At 45.5% G+C, this 20,737-nt stretch overlaps 1 protein-coding gene across 5 annotated transcripts in view; it reads right to left on the reverse strand.

Moving 5' to 3' along the window:
• Positions 1 to 20,737, reverse strand: part of LARP1 (La ribonucleoprotein 1, translational regulator) — a 111,824-nt gene that overhangs the window by 14,595 nt on the left and 76,492 nt on the right. For all 5 annotated transcript variants that reach the window (XM_042454876.1, XM_042454878.1, XM_042454877.1 and 2 more), the window contains exons 10-18: positions 11,453 to 11,622; positions 10,046 to 10,399; positions 8,067 to 8,190; positions 7,482 to 7,687; positions 7,225 to 7,331; positions 6,795 to 6,946; positions 6,004 to 6,148; positions 5,686 to 5,795; positions 5,174 to 5,301 (exon numbers count right to left, since the gene is read on the reverse strand). In XM_042454876.1, the coding sequence (XP_042310810.1) occupies positions 5,174 to 5,301; positions 5,686 to 5,795; positions 6,004 to 6,148; positions 6,795 to 6,946; positions 7,225 to 7,331; positions 7,482 to 7,687; positions 8,067 to 8,190; positions 10,046 to 10,399; positions 11,453 to 11,622 (1,496 nt within the window). The remainder of the gene's footprint in view (positions 1 to 5,173; positions 5,302 to 5,685; positions 5,796 to 6,003; positions 6,149 to 6,794; positions 6,947 to 7,224; positions 7,332 to 7,481; positions 7,688 to 8,066; positions 8,191 to 10,045; positions 10,400 to 11,452; positions 11,623 to 20,737) is intronic.

Consider the following 20,737-nt stretch of genomic DNA (forward strand, 5'->3'; position numbering starts at 1 on the left):
AAATGCGGCTCACACACATGAACAGTACTTTCCCTTCAAAATATGCACATTCTCTGTTAGAACACCATGTAAGGAAACTTAGGCGGGGTACATACCGCCACTTTGCGGCGCTCTGCCGCTGCGCCGGTAGGTCCGCGGGGAGCCGAAGCCTTCAGACGGCGGTACTCCGCGCGGACCAAAAAAGAAGCTCCAAAATGGAGCTGCTTTCCCGATTTTGCACGTAGCGAGGCGCCAGGGCGCACTCGCTACGTCACAAGGGACGCGACGCGTACGGACGCTCAGCGCCGATACGCAAAGATGGCGCCGGCCATGTAGAAGGGCCGGCGCCATCTTGTACGGACGGAGTCCGACTAGGCCCAGGGGCATCTATAAGAGCACGCCCCTTTTTTAAAATGGGACGTCCTCGGACGTCCCAAATGCCAAATCTAGAAAGCCCTAGTGTAGTTCTACTGAAACCCATTCACCTAAAGACTGAACATAAGGCCAAATTTCATATTACGAGACAGAAACTTTATATTACACTGGTGCCTCGGGATACGAAATGATCGGGTTACGAAATTTCGGGAAAAAGTTGGATAGGGAAAAACTGTTTCGGGTTACGAAATATTTTTCGGGTTACGAAATTCATTTCGCGCGAAATTCAAACATGCAAAGTGCTTTCCAGGCTAACGGAAAGCTAAGGGGTGAGTTAGGGTTAGCTGTGGGCGAATTTTGAATTTCGTTAGCAGCATGATCGGCTTGACAAATCAAGCTGACACCTGGATTGGCTAACGAAATGGGGGGGGTGCTTTCTTCAGAAACAAAACCGTTTGTTTTTGATCTGCCCCCTTTTCTGGCCTGGTGGAGTGGGTGTGAGGAAGAGTCTCTTCTGAGCTCGAACTCGTGAATCCACGGTTGGCTTTGACTTTTCTTCCTGGCTTTGGCCTTTGGAATTTTCTGGCTTTGCCAGTGGTATTCTCGGATCAAGACCGGCCATCAGGAACTTCCACAGGTGGTGATGGATTTTATCTTCTTCTTGTGGGGTGTGAGCATGCTTTGATGTGGGGTGGTGGTTTGCTTTCTCATTGCTGTGCTGTTTTCAAAGTGCATTTTCGGAGTGTGATGCGGGATCTTTTTGCGGCTTTCATTTCTTCATGGATGTCCTGTTTTCAAACTGTGGTGTGTGGCTTTTAAACTCGGACCATGGGCACATGGGGGACCACGACTCTCACCATAGGGGTGGCATTTTCTGATTTGGGGATGCAGGATTCTTTGCTGCTTTCATTCTTCAGGGATGTCCTGTTTTTCAAACTGTGGTGTGTGGCGTTACTCTGACCATGGTCACATGTGGCCAGAGACGCTCACCATAGGTGGCATTTTCTGAGTTGTGGAGGCAGGGATTTTTGCTGCTTTCATTTCTTCATGGATTCCCTGTTTACAAACTGTGGTGTGTGGCTTTTAAAACTCTGACCATGGTCAATGGGGACACAGACTCTCACCAAGGGGGGCATTTTCTGATTTGTGGATGCAGGGATTCTTTTGTGCTTTCATTTCTTCATGGATGTCCTGTTTTCCAAACTGTGGTTGTGTGGCTTTACTCTGACCATGGTCACATGTGGCCAAGACTCTCACCATAGGGTGGCATTTTCTGAGTTGGGGATGCAAGGGATTCTTTTGCTGCTTTCATTTCTCATGGATGTCCTGTTTTCAACTGTGGTGTGTGGCTTTAAAAGTGTGCCTTTGCTCCCATGTGGGACACAGACTCTCACCATAGGGTGGCATTTCTGATTTTGGGGGTTTTGGCCTATGGGTTTGTGTTCTGGGGTGCTTTGGCCATGGCTGTGATGATTTGAGAGTGGGGTGTGAGTTTTGCAAGTTTGGGCAGAGAGAGTGTGACCATGGGGGTGGGGGTGGTTTCCAATTGTGGCTTTTGCTCAGTGCCTGTGCCTTTTGTCCTTTTAGTAGCTTGAGCTATGGCTCCCAAGCCAAGCGTGAGAAAAAGAAGAGGGCTCCCTTGTCCTTGGAGGACAAGAAGGAATCATCGCCAAGCACGAGAGGGGCGTGCGCTTGGTGGACATTGCCAAGGAGTAGGACGAAACCCTTCGACAATTGGCACTGTCTCAGAGAAGGAGGCCATCAGAGCTGTTGTGTGCTCCAGCGAAAGCGTGACGACGATGTGCCAAGCGAGGACACCGAAGCACGAGGAGATGGAGCCCTGCTTCTCCTCTGGATTTAAGGAAAGGAGCGAGTCGGGGACATGTACCACCATCGTCATCTGTGAGAAGGCCACCACCACCTTTTCGAAGACCTGGCCAGCAAGGAGGCAGGCGAAGGAACTTCTTCTTCGCAAGAGCCAGCCAACCCTGGATTCAAAGCATCAGTGGCTGGTTCGAAAGGTTCAAGGAGGAGACCGGATCCACTCTGTCCGTCCGTCACGGCGAGGCGTCCAGCGCAGACCACCAGGCGCCGAAGCATTGTCGTCGAGTTTCAAGGCCTGGTGGAGGAGGAAGGCTACGTCCCGCGACAAGTGTTCAATTGCGACGAGACGGGCCTCTTCTGGAAGAAATGCCGCGCGCACCTACATCACCCAGGAGGAGAGGAGACAGCCAGCCACAAGCCTATGAAGGACCGCTTCACACTTGCGTTGTGTGCCAAGCCAGCGGGGACTGTAAGGTCAAGCCCCTGTTGGTGTACCACTCTGAAAAATCCAGGGCCTTCAAGGCACACAACATTCAGAAGGACAGGTTGCCAGTGAGTGGCGTTCCAATGGCCGCGCATGGGTCCACACGCCTCCTTTTCATGGAGGGATCACAGTGTCTTCGCCCCGACAGTGAAAGCGGTACCTGGAGGAAGAGGATTTGCCCTTGAAGTGCCTCCCTCCTCTGGACAATGCTCCTGCGCACCGCATGCCTGGAGAAGGACATCCTCGCGGAGTTCTCCTTCATCAAGTCCAGTTTCTGCCACCCAACACGACCTCCCTCTTGCAACCCATGGACCAGCAGGGGATTGCCAACTTAAGAGATCTACACCAGCACCTGTTCAAGCGTGTTCGATTGACGGGAGACACAGCTGACCCTTCGAGAGTTCTGGAAGCAGCATTTGATATCGTCGTGTGCTTGAAGATGGTGGACTGGCCTGGCAGGAGATCACCAGGCGCAACCTGATGCTGCATGGAGGAAGCTGGGGCCTGATGCTGCTTCCTTGAAGGGTACAGACCGAGGGTGCTGAGCCAGGTGAAGAAGAAGAGGTGCACGAGATCGTCTCCATCGCAAGGTCCCTGGGACTCGCGTGGACAACGAGGACGTGGAGGAACTACTCGAGGAGCACAACGAGGACCTGCAACAGAGGACCTGAAGGCCTTGGCGGCGATGCAACACCTCTGGCCGTGATGAGGACGTGCTCCATTTCGACAGGGGCAGCAGGAGGGCTGCGGGGGGCATTTTTGCCACGGCAGAATTAAGAACATTTGCGGCAAGTCACAATGTGTCTTCATAGGGCGGAAAGCACCACCCTGAGAGGGCTCACCAGCCTCCATTGAACATTTTGATAATGTCTGCCTTAGCCATTTAAGAGACCTGCTTAAGGGCCGGCAAAAGCAGATCCTTGGACCAGTTCTTCACTAGAGAGGAGAACCGTCATCCAAGAAGGCAAAAGGTGACCCTAAAAAAAAGTGACCCTTAAAAAACACCAATTTTTTTTTAAAATGTTAAAAACTTTGTTAAATTGGTGGCATTGGCTAAACAGGGCTGAATTTGGTTAAATTGCTTGAATTGGATAATGGCTGAAGTGGTTAAAGTGCTTGAATTGGCTAAGTGGTTACATTGCTTGAATTGCTGAGTGGTTAAATTGCTTGATTGTTTCTAAATTTGTTTTTGGCTGCCCCTCCTCCTCCTCCTCCTCCTCCTCCTGCCTCCTCCGAGTGCCAGGACCGCTTGCAGAAGCCCAAGATAGAAAAACACTTTTTTTCTTTATCCTTTAGAATGGGCCTGACCATGGGGTTGCATGTTCAGATTGTGGGGTTTTCTGCGTTGGTTTGAGTTATGGGGTGTATGGTCATGGTGTGATGATTTGAGAGTGGGGGGTGTGGGTGTGAGTTTTGAAAGTCTGGCATTGATTTGATGCGGGCCATAAGTGTGACCATGGGAGTGCTTGGTTCTGGTGTGATGATTTGGAGTGTGGGGGTGGTGGGGTGTGATTTTGCAAGTCTGGCCTTGATTGATGCGGGCCGCAGAGAGTGGACCATGGGGTTGCTTTGTCATGGGTGTGATGATTGTGAGCAGTGGTGGGGTGTGGTGTGAGTTTTGCAAGTCTGGCCTTGACATTGATGCGGGCCAGAGAGTGTGACCATGGGTTGCTTGGGTCTTGGGTGTGATGATTGAGAGTGTGGGTGTGGGGTGTGAGTTTTGCAAGGCTGGCCTTGATTTGATGCGGGCCATAGAGTGTGACCAGGGGGGTTGCTTGGTCAGGGGTGGTGATGAATATTGAGAGTGTGGGGTGTGGGGTGGTGGTTGCAGCTGGTGGCCTTGATTGCGATGCGGGCCATAGAGTGTGACCATGGGGTTGCTTTGGTCATGGGTGGGATGATTTGAGAGTGTGGGGTGTGAGTTTGAAAGTTTGGCCCTGAATTGATGCGGGCCAGCGAGTTGTGACCATGGGGTTGCTTTGGTCATGGCTGTGATGATTTTGAGAGCTCTCCTTCCTCTCCTGCCTCACTCTGAGATGCCAGAACCATCAAAGATAAGAAAAAAACTTTTTTTCTTTATCCTTTAGAACTTTGATGGACCTGCCAGTCATTGTTACGCTCTTTAGTGCCTCAGGCAACTTGTATTGTAGTGGTACTTCGCTTAATAGGCCTCTATTTACCTTTGTTTTGGACGCAGGTTCAGTCTGAGGTCATAGAACGCCATTAGTTTATTTCAATGGGAAAAGTGTTTTGGGCATACGAATTTTCGGGTTTAAACGAAAGGAATTGCGGAACGAATTAATTTCGTAACCCGAGGTAGCAGTGTATTTGATTTAATCTCAGATGCAATGTTTTCAATGGAATTTGCACACATATTCAGTTGCTAGTCAACAAGGGATATATTCATGAATGTATGACCTGAGCATATGAAGAGAACGTTATAGATCTTATCAAAAATATCTAGAAGAACACCATTTATCTAACAAGGAGAGAACTGTTACATCTACTCACATCCACTCTGAAGTCTTCCAGGCGCCGGAATTTGCTGAGGTATTCTTGCAGTTTGCAGTCAATGTCCAAGTTTTTGGCTTTGGAATATTTTAAGAAGGCCCAAAACTTTTCAAGCCCATAAAGCTGTCCTATTATAATAAGGGACATAGAGTCAAAAGTCAGTCCTGCTTATAAATGTGTTCCCAAAAACATAATTTAAAGTTGTTGTTTTTTTTGTATTAAACATAAATTCAGTAAAGGATGGATTCACGCAACACGGGCAATGCAGCCAAATGTGAGAATAATTACAGAACACTTCTATAACTACATTTTCTATATGGTAGAATTCTCTGGAAAGCTTTCAAGGAGAGTTGGGAAAGGCCAGTCTTCTACTGGAAAGGTGATGAAGAATATAAAGCTGAGAGTAATCATGGTCTCACAAGGCAAACACTGCATAGTTCTGAACAGTTCACTGGCACCAGAAAGTCACACAGCATTGTAAATACTCCGTGCAACCAGCAAAAATCACTTACCAGCTTCATAATCCTTTATAGTTTCTTCTTGGAAATCCTTAAATATGTCAGGTCGGAATTTCTTCTCCAGTCCATAGCTATAATATCTGAAAAGGCACTCCAGGCCATACCTGCAAGACCATGACATCAACCTCAGCACCATTTGCCTCAATCCATGCATTATGTCTCACAAGCCTTCCAACCCTGCATTCTTTTTCTTGATAAAAGTCCAGATAAATGATAAATCTAAAGATTCCCTTAAGGACCAATGCTGCCCAGCAATCCTTGATCTAAGTTCGCTTCACATTTCACCTTTCCAGTCTTAACATGCAAACCTACCTGTACCCTTCTTTTGCATCTTCCAAGGCTAGTTGTTTGAACTCCTCATACATTTTCTTGTTAAAGTGATCACGAAGGAAAAATGACCAAAACCTGAAGAGCGTATTCATCTCCTGGGATTGACCAATGCCCAGTCGCTTCCGCTCTGCCCAGGGGGATAAATAAGAAAGCCATAAAAACATGTTTAAGATATATGTTAATTCAAACTGCACCCTGTCCTGAAATCAGGAGGAGGATGTCACAAAATCACCATGCCTTTACAACGCAAGTCCAGCTTTGTTTTAAAGTAACAGCCTATATATCACACTAAATGCCCAATTGTTTTCAACATTGCAGACACATTTATACACATTCCATTGACTTTCAGTTCTATCCATCCAGCCGCCATATGTTACTAGCAACCTTAGATGCCATCCTATGCCTCACAAATAGATTAGCCTTAAAACTAATGGGAAACCAGATCCAAGAATGTGATCAATCAGTTGTCTTGATGGACATGAGAAGTGTCCCATGTCTGTCAAGACAACTTGACTAATCCTATTCTTGCATGTGGCTTAATGCTCATAAACAGCTTTAGGAATCACCAAATCACTGGAAATCATACCTATTCCAGTGTATGCCAATGCTGCCCACAGATCCTATAAACATAAAGGGTTGTAAAAAGAGATAGTGCCAAGAGGCCAAATTTTGACACTAAACAACTTCACAAATATTCAGTACCAATTATTTTAGTTTCAGGCTGGCATTAAAGACAGGCATATAACAACTTCAATTATAGCTACACAACTCACCATTAAGGCAGCGCCGGCGATACTTGTGGTAGACATGTTGTGTGAAACCATTCTCCTTGAGGAGTTCATGGGAAGGGTGCTGGAATTTGGGCAATGACTGTGGGGTGCAACCATAGCTGCCAACAGCTGGGGTGCCTTCTGAGGGGCTGGAACTGAGCAAAGTGAAACATTAGGTCAGCAACTGAGTCACCAATACTAGTCAAATTTACATAAAGATATACAGAGTTGGCATCATGGCCAACCATGATCCAAAGGGGGAGTCCCCCTAATGGGTGCACATTGTTTCTGAGAAAGTACAAAACTGAAGTGAAAGGATCCTATTACAAGGAAACAGTTGATAAGTCAATCAACTGTTTTTATGTGGCAGTTTTAATCTTTCATATCATTCTTTTGCACCTTCACTGAAAATCATTCAATCCTTTTCTAGTACCTGATGGATGCAGTTCGAGGCCTGTGTTCCCGGGAATCCATTACCCAACCAACATGACATTCCATTGGAGGATTTGAACTGTGCCGCGTCTTTCTCTTCCGGGGTGTCTACAAGAGGCAGTAATTCAGATGAGATTTCTCTACTTCATGATTCACATGCCCCAAGTCAGCAGTCAAGAAAACCAGTCACAAACACTTCTGATCACTACCACATGCATACATGTATACATAGGACAAGCTCTGGTATGCAGATCTTACCTTGGCATCTATCAACCTGCCTTCTTTAACCACTGGATAAAATCGGGGAGTCTGTGTGGGGTCTTTCAGCTGAGGTGTGCGAGGGGTTCGAGGGGTCCTGGCATTACGGTAGTTTGGGGATTCTGGCACAGTTGTTGGCAAAGATCGTGCAATAGTTGAAGGCTCTGGTACACCGAAAAGCTTATTGGCCAAAGCATCTGTAGGAACTACAATGGGGGGAAAATGTAACACTCAAACTCTTCCTTCTAAAGTCCACTGATCTACAATCCCCCCCTACTGTCTTGGTCACAAGGAAAGACAAGCAAGTTTAATGAAGTGTTTTGTGATTGTCTACTAAAATGACACTAGGAAATTCTAGTTTATCTCAAGAGCCCTGAATCAGAATAATGGTTTCTTATCACTCTAAGGCTATAATCCAGTATGGTCCAAAACAGCACAGTAATTCCATATGCAGAACTATGCCCCAGCAGGCCATTCAACAATCACCAGAACTACTGCGGAGTCAGTTCTGCCCCCTCACCCTGCCTTTGCATGCCTGATGTAAATAGTGTGGAATCAGAAAAGCATCTGGCTATGGGAACCTACCTTGCTGGAACCTAGGTGGTCCAGGTGGGACTTCCTGATTGGGATCAACCGGAGGCTCAGGAGTCAGAGTGTCAAACTGTTCTCGGCTGATCATATTAACCTTCTTGAAGTTCTCTACTTCTTGCTGCATTTGAAAACAGCACACACAGATATTAATACATGTCTAGAGCTGGTGTGATGTTGTAGTTCGAGTGCTGGACTACAACTCTGGAGACCCACAGCCATGGAAACCCACTTGGGCAAATCACTCTCTCTCAGCCTCAGAAAACCCTATGATAAGTGTTGCTCTTTCGGCTGAAGGGTAGGGTATAATAAAATAAATAAATCATATGTAGGAAGCGATTTGAAGGCACACATCACCACCACCACCACCACCATCTCTTCAGGACTTGCCAATAATCTCAGATCTTATATCTGACACCTTCTAGGACATACGGGTTTGACAAGCCATTCAATATTCTGGTGTTACCAGGAAAAGCCAAACTGGGAAGATATATAAGACAATGAAGTCATGTCACATTTAAGTGAATCAGGATCTCTTTGCAGAAAATAAATTAATGTATAAGGATAGTAATGGAGCCTCGTTAACTTCTAGGTATGCTTTAGAAAACTGCTGTGATCATTTTAGCTTTCAATTATGCTCACAACATTCTGCAAAGGGAAAGCAAGCATTGAGGAGTTTGTTTAGCAAAAAGATTTATACCAATTATATAAATGTATATACAAAGTCCAAAGAGTCTACAAAGAAGTACTTCAAGTCATGCTCAGGTTATGAGGAAACAGCCCAACTTTGAGAATAACAAGAGCATTAAGTCTTAAAAGCAACCATGTGGGAGAGAAGAAAAAGAGAGAAACGTTTAAATATAACAATGACTTTTGTGGGGGGGGGGGGGGGGGGGGGGGAGAAGGGAAACACACCCTACTTAGTATGTTAGGAGCCAGAGGCACCAGCGTATGTAGTGCCACTATACTGTTAACACTGCAGGCACAAGAACCATCAACAGGATTAGTAGCAACACTGGGCATAGGGAAATTACTGAACAATACTGTGTTCACTGTCTCAATATACATGTACAGGAAAGATAAAACTTATTATCCTGGAAGTATTATAATAAGACTGAAGCAAATCACTATAAGCTAGGTTTATGGGGTTTTTTTTGGCTTGTTAAGATGTTGGTTTATGTTTGTTATTTTGTATGTATATATTTGTATGGTGCGGTGTTTCTGTATGTATTACAGTGGTACCCCGGGATACGAATGCGCCGCCTTACGAAATTTCTGGGTTACGAAAAAAATCCATTTAAAAAAACTGTTCCGGGTTACGAAGGTTTTTTCGGGTTACGAAAAAATTTTTGGTGCTTTTCGGCGCTATTTCACACGAAATCGTGGCTTTTCCCCATTAGCGCCTATGGGTTTTTCGGCTTGCGAAGTATTTCGGGTTACGAAAGCGGCGGCGGAACGAATTAATTTCGTAACCCGGGGTACCACTGTACTTAATAAATTTAATTTTAAAAAATACATGTAAGGGAAAGACTGAAGAAAATAATATCTAGATTTTGTGGCACTACAACCCCACATCAGCCCTAGCCATCACAGCCAATAGTGAAGAATGCTGGAAGCTGAAGAAGGTCAACAACATCTTACAGAGCCACATGTTGCTCCTACCTAGTATGCAAGAATATGGAGTAAAAGCCAGACTTCAATAACTAATATCAGAAGTTATAAATAATATAACCAATCTTTTAAGCTGCTCTGATGCTCATGCACTGTAGTACCTTGCCAAATCCATCTCGAGGGATACCCTCTGCAGACACAGATACATACAGATGTGTTTTTGTAAATGATTTCACAAGTTTGCAAATCTCAGAAAAGTAACTCATTGTTGTACCAGAAATATGAGGGAAAACATGCACCCTTGCCTGCTGCCACCTCAAAGCACAACCCAAGTTGCTTGCTCTAGTTGATGCCCTAGTTCTCACCTTAATCTGAGAGTACTCCGGCTCAAACTGCTCTGTCCATAAATCCTGCTCATAGTAGTACAGTCCATCATTGATCACCTTGGCCAACTCTGAGCTCATTTTGGCCCTAGATGTGTGGTTACCAGTTCTGTCTCCCCCTGGGTGCCGCCGCAGATAAGGAGGAGTTTGTGTTACAATCAAAATCTTGTTCACATCCCTGTCATCAATCTCGTAGTCTGAATCTTCATCTGACCAATCAGTAAAGGTGTTTTTACGGCCATCCATTTGTTCCATCTCCTCATCAAACAGAAAATCCAGCTCTTCAGGTTCATCCTGGTCCTTCTGCTTCAGTGGTGTTTTAGATTCTTCTGGTTTCTGGTATCAAAATTAATAATATTGTCAAGACAGGACTTGCTGAGGCAATATTCCTAACTAGGGATCTGATACTGCAAAGCTGATAAAGAAAAGGCAGTGAATTCAACCTCAACAAAACAAAGCTGAACAAACCAAGAAAAACCTACCTATATGAACTTCAGGTTACCAAAAGTACATACTATGGAATACTGCATTTCTTGGTCCTCTAACTAGAGTGAATAGGTCTGGTAATGTAAAAGAGGAAGCATGGCAGTGCTTTGCGGTCATGGCTATATTCTCTGAACCAAGTTAATTGCTACCATCCTAGCCTTAGAAGGAGACAAACGCAGTTCCACCATGGCTAGGCCCAGAGGCAGATGAAAGCCTTCCCTCCATTCCAACTCCCTCCCTGGCCTTGGAGAGAGAAGAACTGGCATCTCCTGGACTTGATCCCCAGCCCCACTGCCATTTCCTTCTCCTTTTGTGTCATGTCTTTTTCAACTGTAAGCCTGAAGGCAAGGATCTGTCAAACTAATAATCTCCAAGAGTGATGTGAAGTCCAAGGCTTTCAGGGCCAGCACCCATAGTTTTCTGTGGGTTTTCCGGGCTGTGTGGCCATGTTCTGGAAGAGTTTATTCCTGACATTTTACTTGCAACAGTACCTGGCATTTTCAATTTCCTCCCAAACAAGCGGCCTCACACTTCCATGTCACCACCCTCTGAAGATGCCAGCCATAATTGCAGGTGAAACATCAAAAATAAACTCTTCAAGAACATGGCCACAGGCCACATAGCCAAAGAACCCCCCCCCCAAAACAACAACAACTCAGAAAACAATCTCTGATAGCCTTTGTGGCTGAAGAACTGGGTATTTCCTCAATAAGTTCCTTATTCTTTGAGGGAAAACACCTGTGAAACATCCTAAATTCAACAGTGCGAGTCACAAAGGAATACAACTCTATCCTATCCAGGGAGAAACATCTTTCTGCCTATCATGCTTAATACAACTGAGGGAAAACAAGTAAGGAGAGCATACCATGAATGGAGATATAGCAAATGCAATTCACCAGTTACCTTGGGCTTGACAGGAGAAGGCCTTGGCCTCTTCTTCACCTCAATCCAGGCCTCTGAGTCTAAATCTGGTAGGCTAGCAGAAAGGCCTTTGGGCATTGTCTTGAGATTACTAACTTCTTCAGTCTTGGTTGGCACAGGACTAACAGTGCGAGGAGAACCAGGAGCAGATTCTGTAACATATATTTTTATAGAAGACACATTTCTGTATGTGCAAAGCAAGAGCCACTTACAAAATATATTTTAAAAGTTCCAAACTGTAAAAGCGCACATATTTTGTTCATGAACAAAAATGTATCAGAATAAATGTGCAATATTTTCCCCTTTCAAGATTCAGCAGAAGAGATGACATTATTTACATATGTAAATACTGTATGTAACTTAACATGTAGTTAAGCATGCATGAAAACTTCTGTTATAGAATTCTTCTATAATGTATGCCTGAGCCTTGTGTAGCATTGCATTTCTAGGAAACTAGCTATTAGAACAACTTAGTGCAAGTCCTTTCAACAACCGAGACTTTCATTTCTTTATAATGAAAAAAGCAGGAATTATCTTTATTTTTTATAGAAATTTGCAAAACATTGCCTTATCAATCTAGTTCTAACCTCAAGGAATTTACCTATTAATAAATGGGATAGGCCAAGCAGCCTCAGCAATCACATCTGCCTTGCTGTGGAATGTAAAGCAGAGCTGTTGAAGATGATCTCAACTGATTGCCAGGTTCATGTCAGAAAATACAGTCCTTCAAATATGTTGGATCTACACCATTTAGCATGGTGTAGTGGTTTGAGTATTGAACTATGACTCTGGAGACCAGGATTCAAATCCCAGCTCAGCCATAAGAACCCACTGGGTGACCGTGGGCAAGTCACAGACTTTCAGCCTCAGAGGATGGCAATGGAAAACCCCATCTGAAGAAATGTGCCAAGAAAACCCTGTGATAGGGTCACCATAAATTGGAAATGACTTGAAGAAAAATAGCACACCAATCACAACCAGCACCTTAAACTGGGCCCAGAAACAAACTGAAAATCAGTGCAATGTTAGTGTAATACAGCTAGTAAAATGAGCATCAGAAATTTCTCGAAGCCACACCAGCTTCTAAACAATTTTCAAAGGAGCTCAAAGTAGAGTGTTTTGCACTAAGGACAGGTTGTTCACCTGTAACTGTAGTTCTTCAAGTGGTCATCTGTGAATCCACACCAATGAGTTATTCTGCACCTGCATAGCAATTTCAGATCCTACCGGAACTGCTAGGAAAGGCTTTTTGGCAGTATCTCCATCCACCTTCTATATAGGCTCAGTGTCTTCCCACCCTCAGTTCAAAAAGTCCGCCAAAGAGCAGACAAGGAAGAAAGAGCAGGACATGGCAGAGGGGAGGATGGGAAGGATTTGTGTGGATTCGCAGATGACCACTGGAAGAACTACAATTACAGGTGAACAACCTGTCCTTGTTCATGGTCTCTGTGAAGCACACAAATGGGTTAGACTGACAAGCAGAACGTCTCCCGGAGGAGGTAATGTTCTGGCAATAAAGATAATAAACCAGAGGAAAACAGTGTGAATGTGTATCATTAACAGTTGTCAACTAACCTCAGTGAAGTGCAGAAAGCACAGCTCGGCCAAAGGCTACCTCACGGCAGTATCTGGTATCTAGGTTAGATCCATTAGACTTGCCTCCCCCCTCTATTTATACCTCTATCAAAATTGATTGATACCATTGCCCCCGCCTCCCTCTCTAGAGGAAGATTAATTTCTTGCACTAATCTGACCAAAATTTTAGTGTATTCCTATTGGACAGTTTTAAATTTTTTGATGTTTAATCTCTATGGGTTGATCACTATTTTTATGATTGGGAGGAGGGTTGGGATTTTGGGGATTTTAAATTGTAATTTTTAATTGTTTGATGTTTTATTTATACTGTTGGAATCTGCTTTGATTACTTTATGAAAAAGCAGAATAACAATAATAAGAAGAAGTCCCTGCTACAGAGAGGAGGAGGAGAGAGGTAGCTGGGCAGCCATTTTAAGCGGTGACTGTTTAATATTTTTTTAAACTCTAGGAAGAGTGTGCTTGTAGTCACATCTTCAGTGAGTCACATCTGTGAGTCACTAGGGGGCGGAGCTAGCAGACTAGCTCTATATTACTCCTCCCAGAGCCTCTCCAGAGCAGTTCCTGCTACAGAGAGGAGGAGGAAAGAGGTAGCTGGGCAGCCATTGTAAGTAGTGACTGTTTAATTTTTTTTAAAAACTCTAGGAAGAGTGTGCTTGTAGTCACATCTTCCGTGAGTCACATCTGTGAGTCACTAGGGGGCAGAGCTAGCAGACTAGCTCTATATTAATCCTCCAAGAGCCGAAATTTTTATTTCATCTTTTTTCATCCAAGGAAATCTACAGTAGAGGCAGAGTTGATTGAGCAGCAGTTGGAGTCCAGAGTAGCTACACTTCAGCATATTATGGAGCACAAGGATTTCCTGGACACAACAGAACTAACAATCCTGGACGAATACCACGCAGAGGAAGATGCTGGAGCCGAGGAGGTCACTTCACATACACAGGAGGCAGACAGCTAGAGGAATGTCACACAGAGAAGTAGTCCAAGAAGGGATTGTTCGAGGAGCTTGCAGCTAGAGATTCGATTCAAAGCCCTTTCCCTTACCAAGGAGGATGAAGAAGAGCAGCATGGACAGACTTCAGGGACAGAGCAGGCAAGCCTGAGAGTCCCAACCAAGGGAACAGCCGCTGCTAAACCTCGTAGGAGGTGTGTGGTCATAGTGGGGGACTCCTTGCTGAAGGGTACAGAAGCAGTTATTTGTAGGCCTGACAAGATCTCGAGAGGTGTGTTGTCTCCCAGGGGGAAAGATCCGTGATGTGACAGAGAGGCTGACAAGACTGGTCAAGCCTACTGACCAATACCCCTTCCTTTTGGTCCACGTGGGAACCAATGATACTGCAAGACACAGCCTGCAGAACATCAAAAGGGATTACGAGGCGCTTGGTAGGAAGCTGAAAGGAATGGATGTACAGGTTGTCATCTCGTCTCTTCTGCCAGTTGAAGGGCATGGTCCAAGAAGGGAGAGGAAAATAGCGGATGTGAACAACTGGCTTCGCAGATGGTGCCGCCGAGAATGATTTGGATTCTTTGATCATGGGCTGCGGTTCCATGAGGAGGGACTTCTTGCAACAGACGGGTTGCATCTCACGCCAGTTGGAAGAAATGGTTTTGCCAACAGTCTCAAGAACTTGATCAGGAGGGCTTTAAGCTGAGTCCCGTGGGGAAGGGAGACAATATTAAGGAAGGTGAAAGGGCTGGAGAAAATAGTCAAACAGACATAGAGGTAACAAGAAAAAAAGTGCAAGGACCCAACAGTGGGAGGCAAAAAAACTTGCACAAGCAGCAAGTAAATGGGACCCGTGGTCTGCAATGTCTCTACACTAATGCACAGAGCATGGGAAATAAGCAAGATGAACTTGAACTCCTCGTACAACAAAGCAAATATGATATAACAGGCATCACTGAAACCTGGTGGGATGAGTCTCATGCTTGGAATGTGGAAATAGAGGGGTATAACCTTTTAAAGAGAAATAGGCCAAACAGGAAAGGAGGAGGAATAGCACTATATGTCAGAGATATTTACACCAGTGAAGAGATCCAGGACATCAATCATGGAAGCCAGGTGGAGAGCATCTGGATAAAAATTAAAAGGGAGGGAAACAACAAGGATGTTACGGTGGGAGTCTACTACAGACCCCCAAGTCAGACTGAGGAATTGGATGATATGTTTCTAGAACAGATGACCACATAGTCAGAAAAGGGAGATGTGGTAGTGATGGGCGACTTCAACTATCCTGATATTTGCTGAAAGTCAAACTCAGCAAAATCCTCAAGGTCTAGCAAATTCCTCACTTGCCTGGAAGACAATTTCATTGTCCAAAAGGTGGAAGAGGCAACAAGGGGATCAGCTATTTTGGATCTGATCCTAACCAACAAGGATGACTTGGTTAATGGGGTGCAAGTGGTGGGATCAATAGGTGGAAGTGACCATGTTCTCCTGGAGTTTTTTATACAATGGAAAGGAGAAGCCAGGCATAGTCAAACACGCATTCTAGACTTTAGGAGAGCGGATTTCAGTAAACTTAGAGAAGTATTGAGGGTGATCCCGTGGTCAGAAATACTAAAAGGGAAGGGAGTTCAGGACGGATGGGAGTTTCTCAAAAGAGAGATACTGAAGGCACAATTTCAAATAGTCCAGTGAGAAAGAAAAATGGGAGGTGTCTCAAGAAACCAGGATGGATGACTAAGGAACTTTCAACCGAGCTAAGTTTGAAACGGAACATGTATAAAAAATGGAAAAAGGGGGAAATCACAAAAAAGGAATTCAAAGAAATAGCAGGCATGTGTAGGGGTAAAGTCAGAAAAGCTAAAGCGCAGCATGAGCTCAGGCTTGCTAGAGAGGTTAAAAAGAATAAAAAGATTTTTTGGATATGTCCGCAGCAAAAGGAAGAAGGAGGAAATGGTAGGGCCACTGCGTGGAGAAGATGGCAAAATGTTAACAGGGGACAGAGAAAAGGCAGAATTACTCAACACCTTCTTTGCCTCAGTCTTCTCAGAAAAGGAAAAGGGTGCTCAACCAGAGGATAATGGAGCAGAGGACAGAATAGGGGAATTTCAGCACAGAATAAGTAAAGAGATATGCTGGCGCATTCGCGACGTCATAGGCGTCGCGACACGTCTGGACGCTATGCGTCCAGTACGTAAACATGGCGGCCCCCATGTGGAAGGGGCGCCGCCATGTTGTACGTATTCTATACGTACTAGGGTTAGGGGGGTGCGGAAGCACCGCCCCTTCCTAACCCTAGTACGTATAGGTTACGTACTATATGGCGGTCTATATCCCGCCTAAGTCTCCAGGACCAGATGAACTACATCCAAGGGTACTAAAAGAACTGGCAAATGTAATATCGGAGCCATTGGCAATCATATTTGAAAACTCCTGGAAAACAGGAGAAATCCCAGCAGACTAGAAGAGGGCAAACGTTGTCCCCATCTTCAAAAAGGGGAAAAAAGAGGATCCCAACAATTATCATCCAGTTAGTCTGACATCAATACAGTGGTGCCTCGGGTTACGAAATTAATTTGTTCCGCGGCCGCTTTCGTAACCCGAAAAGCCTTCGTAAGCCGAATTGCCATAGGCGCTAATGGGGAAAAGCCGCGTTTCGTGCGAAAAAGCACCAAAAATTTTCTTCGTAACCCGAAAAAACATTCGTAACCCAGAACAATAATTCCCTATGGGATTTTTTCGTATCCCGAAAATTTCGTAACCTGGGTATTTCGTATCCCGAGGTACCACTGTACCAGGAAAGATTCTGGAGCAGATCATTAAAAAGAGAGTCTGTGAACATCTAGAAGGCAATGCCATAATCACAAAAAGTCAACATGGGTTTCAGAGAAACAAGTCATGCCAGACAAATCTGATCTCTTTCTTTTATAAAATTACCAGCTTGGTAAATGAAGGTAATGCTGTGGATATAGTATATCTTGATTTCAGTAAGGCCTTTGACAAGGTTTCCCATGACATTCTTGCAAACAAGCTCGTAAAATGTGGGCTAGACAAAGGAACTGTTACATGGATTTGTAATTGGTTGACCAGCCAAACCCAAAGGGTGCTCAACAATGGCTCTTTTTCAGCCTGGAGAGAAGTGACCAGTGGGGTCCCACAAGGCTCTGTCCTGGGCCCAGTGTTATTCAACATCTTTATCAATGACCTGGATGACAGAATTGGGAGCATACTTATCAAATTTGCAGATGACACCAAATTAGGAGGAATAGCTAATACTCCAGAGGACAGGATCAACATTCAAAATGATCTGAATAGACTAGAAAGCTGGGCCAAAGCTAACAAAATGAAATTCAACACAGAGAAATGTCAGGTACTGCACTTAGAGCAGAAAAATGAAATGCACAGATATAGGATGGGGGACACCTGGCTGAATGAAACTACATGTGAAAGGGGTCTGGGAGTCCAAGCAGACCACAAGTTCAACATGAGTCAACAGTGCGATGCGGCAGCTAAAAAGGCCAATGCAATTTTAGGCTGCATCAATAAAAGTATAGTGTTTAGATCAAGTGAAGTAATAGTGCCACTCTATTCTGCTTTGGTCAGGCCCCACCTGGAATATTGTGTCCAGTTCTGGGCACCACAATTCAAAAAGGACATTGAGAAACTGGAGCGTGTCCAAAGGAGGGCGACTAAAATGGTGAAAGGTCTGGAAACCTTGCCCTATGAGGAACGACTCAAGGAGCTGGGGATGTTTAGTCTGGAGAAGAGAAGGTTAAGAGGTGATATGATAGCCCTGTTTAAATATTTGAAAGGATGTCATATTGAGGAGGGAGCAAGCTTGTTTTCTGCTGCTCCAGAGAACAGGACCCGGAACAATGGATGCAAGCTACAGGAAAAGAGATTCCACCTCAACATTAGGAAGAACTTCCTGACAGTAAGGGCTGTTCGACAGTGGAACACACTCCCTCGGAGTGTAGTGAAGTCTCCTTCCTTGGAGGTCTTTAAGCAGAGGCTAGATGGCCATCTTAGATGCTTTGATTGAATTTTCTGCATGGCAGGGGGTTGGACTGGATGGCCCTTGTGGTCTCTTCCAACTCTATGATTCTAAGTCTGTAATGCTTGATAAAGGTCAGAGGATGTGACCAGGCTGCAGCCTTGCAAATGTCCTCCAAGGGGATTCCAGACAAGAAGGCAGAGGAAGTGGCTACCACTCTTGTTGAATGGGCTTGAATTCGAGCAGGGTGAGTCTTCACAAGAAGTTTATAGCAAAGGTGGATAGTGGAGGTCACCCACTTGGAGAAACGTTGTGGAGTGACAGGGAGTCCCAGTTTGGAAGTGGAGTAACAGACAGATTTGCAGGGTGAGATCGAGGAGGGTGGAAGATTTGGTGCCTCTCTGCTGTTGATGTAATACATCACTGTCGTATTGTCGGTGAGGAGAAGGACCATCTAGTTTCGAAGTGAGTTTTTGAAGGATTTTAGGGCCTTCCGGACCACTAGCATCTCCAGGATGTTGATATGGTAGCGGCGCTCTGCAGGGGACCATCTCCCGTTGGCAGAGAGGTCGTTGCAGTGGGCTCCCCCTCCGGTGGTGGAGGCATCTGTAGTGAGTGTGACCTAGCCTGAGGAGGCAGGAAGGGCATGCCCTCACAGGTGTTCCATAGATCAAGTCACTAATGGAGAGAGTGAGCCACCGGCCTTGGGATGGTAATCCACTTCGGTGGATGGTTGAAGGCTGGATTGAACACAGAGAGGAACTAGGATTGGAAGGGGCATGCGAAGTTGGGCCCAAGGAGTCACGTATGTTGTGAGTGCCATGTGGCCCAACGCAAACTGAGTTGTTCGTGCCCTGATGCGTCTGGAAGCGAGGCAGCAATGGATGGAAGACCTGAGCTTTGCAAACCTGTCCTGAGGAAGATATGCTCTTGACATCGTGGAATCTAATATGGTGCCTATGAAATGCACTCTTTGGATTGGACAGAGAATTGATTTTTCTGTGTTGACCATTAATCCCAAGGTCTGAAGGAGGGAGAGAGCATAGTCAAGATGTCTCAAAAGCATGTGGGGCAGCAAACAATCAGTTGTAGAGATATGGAAAAACTGTGATATTTTGCTGGCGGAGGTATGCTGCCACAACTGTCATGCACTTGGTGAAAACCCTCAGTTCCGTGGAAATTCTGAAAGGCAAAACATGGTAGTGAAAGGAGTCGGGACCAACAGAAAAGGCAAAGAGGTTTCAGTGGCCCTCTTGGATGCTGATGTAAAAATAAGCATCCTGAAGGTCCAAAGTGGCGAGTCAATCTGACTCCTGTAGTACACACCAGATGGAAGCAAGAGTTACCATATGGAAACGCTTATGAGAGATGAAAGTGTTCAAGAGGCAGAGGTCTAGAATGGGACTGAAGCCTCCATTGGGCTTGGAGACAATGAAATATCTAGAGAAGAAACAGTCTCGAGTCTGGGAAAAGGGCACGGGCTCGATGGCCCCTTTAAGGGGAGGTGGACAAAACATTACCCCTTGGAGGAAGGTGTTGGAGATCGAGGGCGTAGCCCCTCCAGACAATTTTAAGCACCCAAGAGGCAGATGTTATGGAGGTCCAAGAGTGGTAAAAGTGTGCCAGACGGTCCCCAAATGGGGGCAAAGGGTCTAAGTGCACTGGAGAACTTCAGAAATGTCGTTTGCTCTGGTCAGAATCCTTCTTTTGGAAGGGTTGCTTATATTTGGATTTTGATTGGCATTTTCCCAAAGACGAGGACTGCTGTTGAGGGGGAAAACGCTGTTGTTGGAAATCAGAAAGCTGGTTTGATCTACCCTGATTGGGAGGAAAGGAGGGTCTCTGCCACCCTGAGCGGGATTTGGTATGGGTGAGGAGACCCAAGGAATTGTGCAGGAGGACATACCGTATTTACGGGCTGTGTTCCTCATTTTGTTCTTGAACTCCAGCTTCTCACTGATATCCTTATGGTAAAGGCCTGAGGTGTCAAACGGGAGCTCTTTCATGGCAAGCCAGGCTTGGGATGCCAAGTCGGAGAACCTCAGCCAGGCGTGGAGACAGAGGGCAATGGCACTGGAGAGTTGTCTGGAGGCACAATCAGTCAAATGTCTGGCCGAAGTAATTTGTTGTGAGGCCAGAGAGTGTGCCTCTGCATGGATTGTCAAAGCCAGGCACTTCTTTTCCTCCGAGAAGTCATTGTGGAGGGGAAGGGCACATTCCCACAAGTGCTGCTGGTATGCAGCCATGCAGGCCACACAGTTTACAACCTTCAGGTCCAGGATCGCTGAGGCATAGGACCTTTGAGCCCTGGCATCCAATTTACGGCCCTCCTTGTTGTTAGGGGACGCTGCTGCCTTGGGCATGAATCGGAGCTGGGACGCTTTGATGATGGCAGAGTTTGGACGAGGGTGCTCAAAGAGCCCTCTGATGGGGTGATCCAGTATAAGTTGTTCAATTTCTTAGAAACTGGTTGAGAAGAAGATGGGACGGTCCAAGAGCGCTTGACAATCTTCGACATGGAAGGGAGAAACGAGATCGAAGGTGGGGTTGGAATCCTCCTCTGGACACGCTTGTCAATGGGATCAAGAGCTTCTGAGTACGTATGGAGGACTTCAATATGAAGAGCTTTGTCCATCTGGATCACCTGCTTGGTGAATGACTTGACGTCATCGGTAAGAGAGGCCGCCTCTTGAATCATGAGGGCTTGGCTCTGATGGAAGTGAGTGTAGTC

This window comes from Sceloporus undulatus, chromosome 2 (assembly GCF_019175285.1).
Source record: "Sceloporus undulatus isolate JIND9_A2432 ecotype Alabama chromosome 2, SceUnd_v1.1, whole genome shotgun sequence".
Taxonomy (NCBI): domain Eukaryota; kingdom Metazoa; phylum Chordata; class Lepidosauria; order Squamata; family Phrynosomatidae; genus Sceloporus; species Sceloporus undulatus.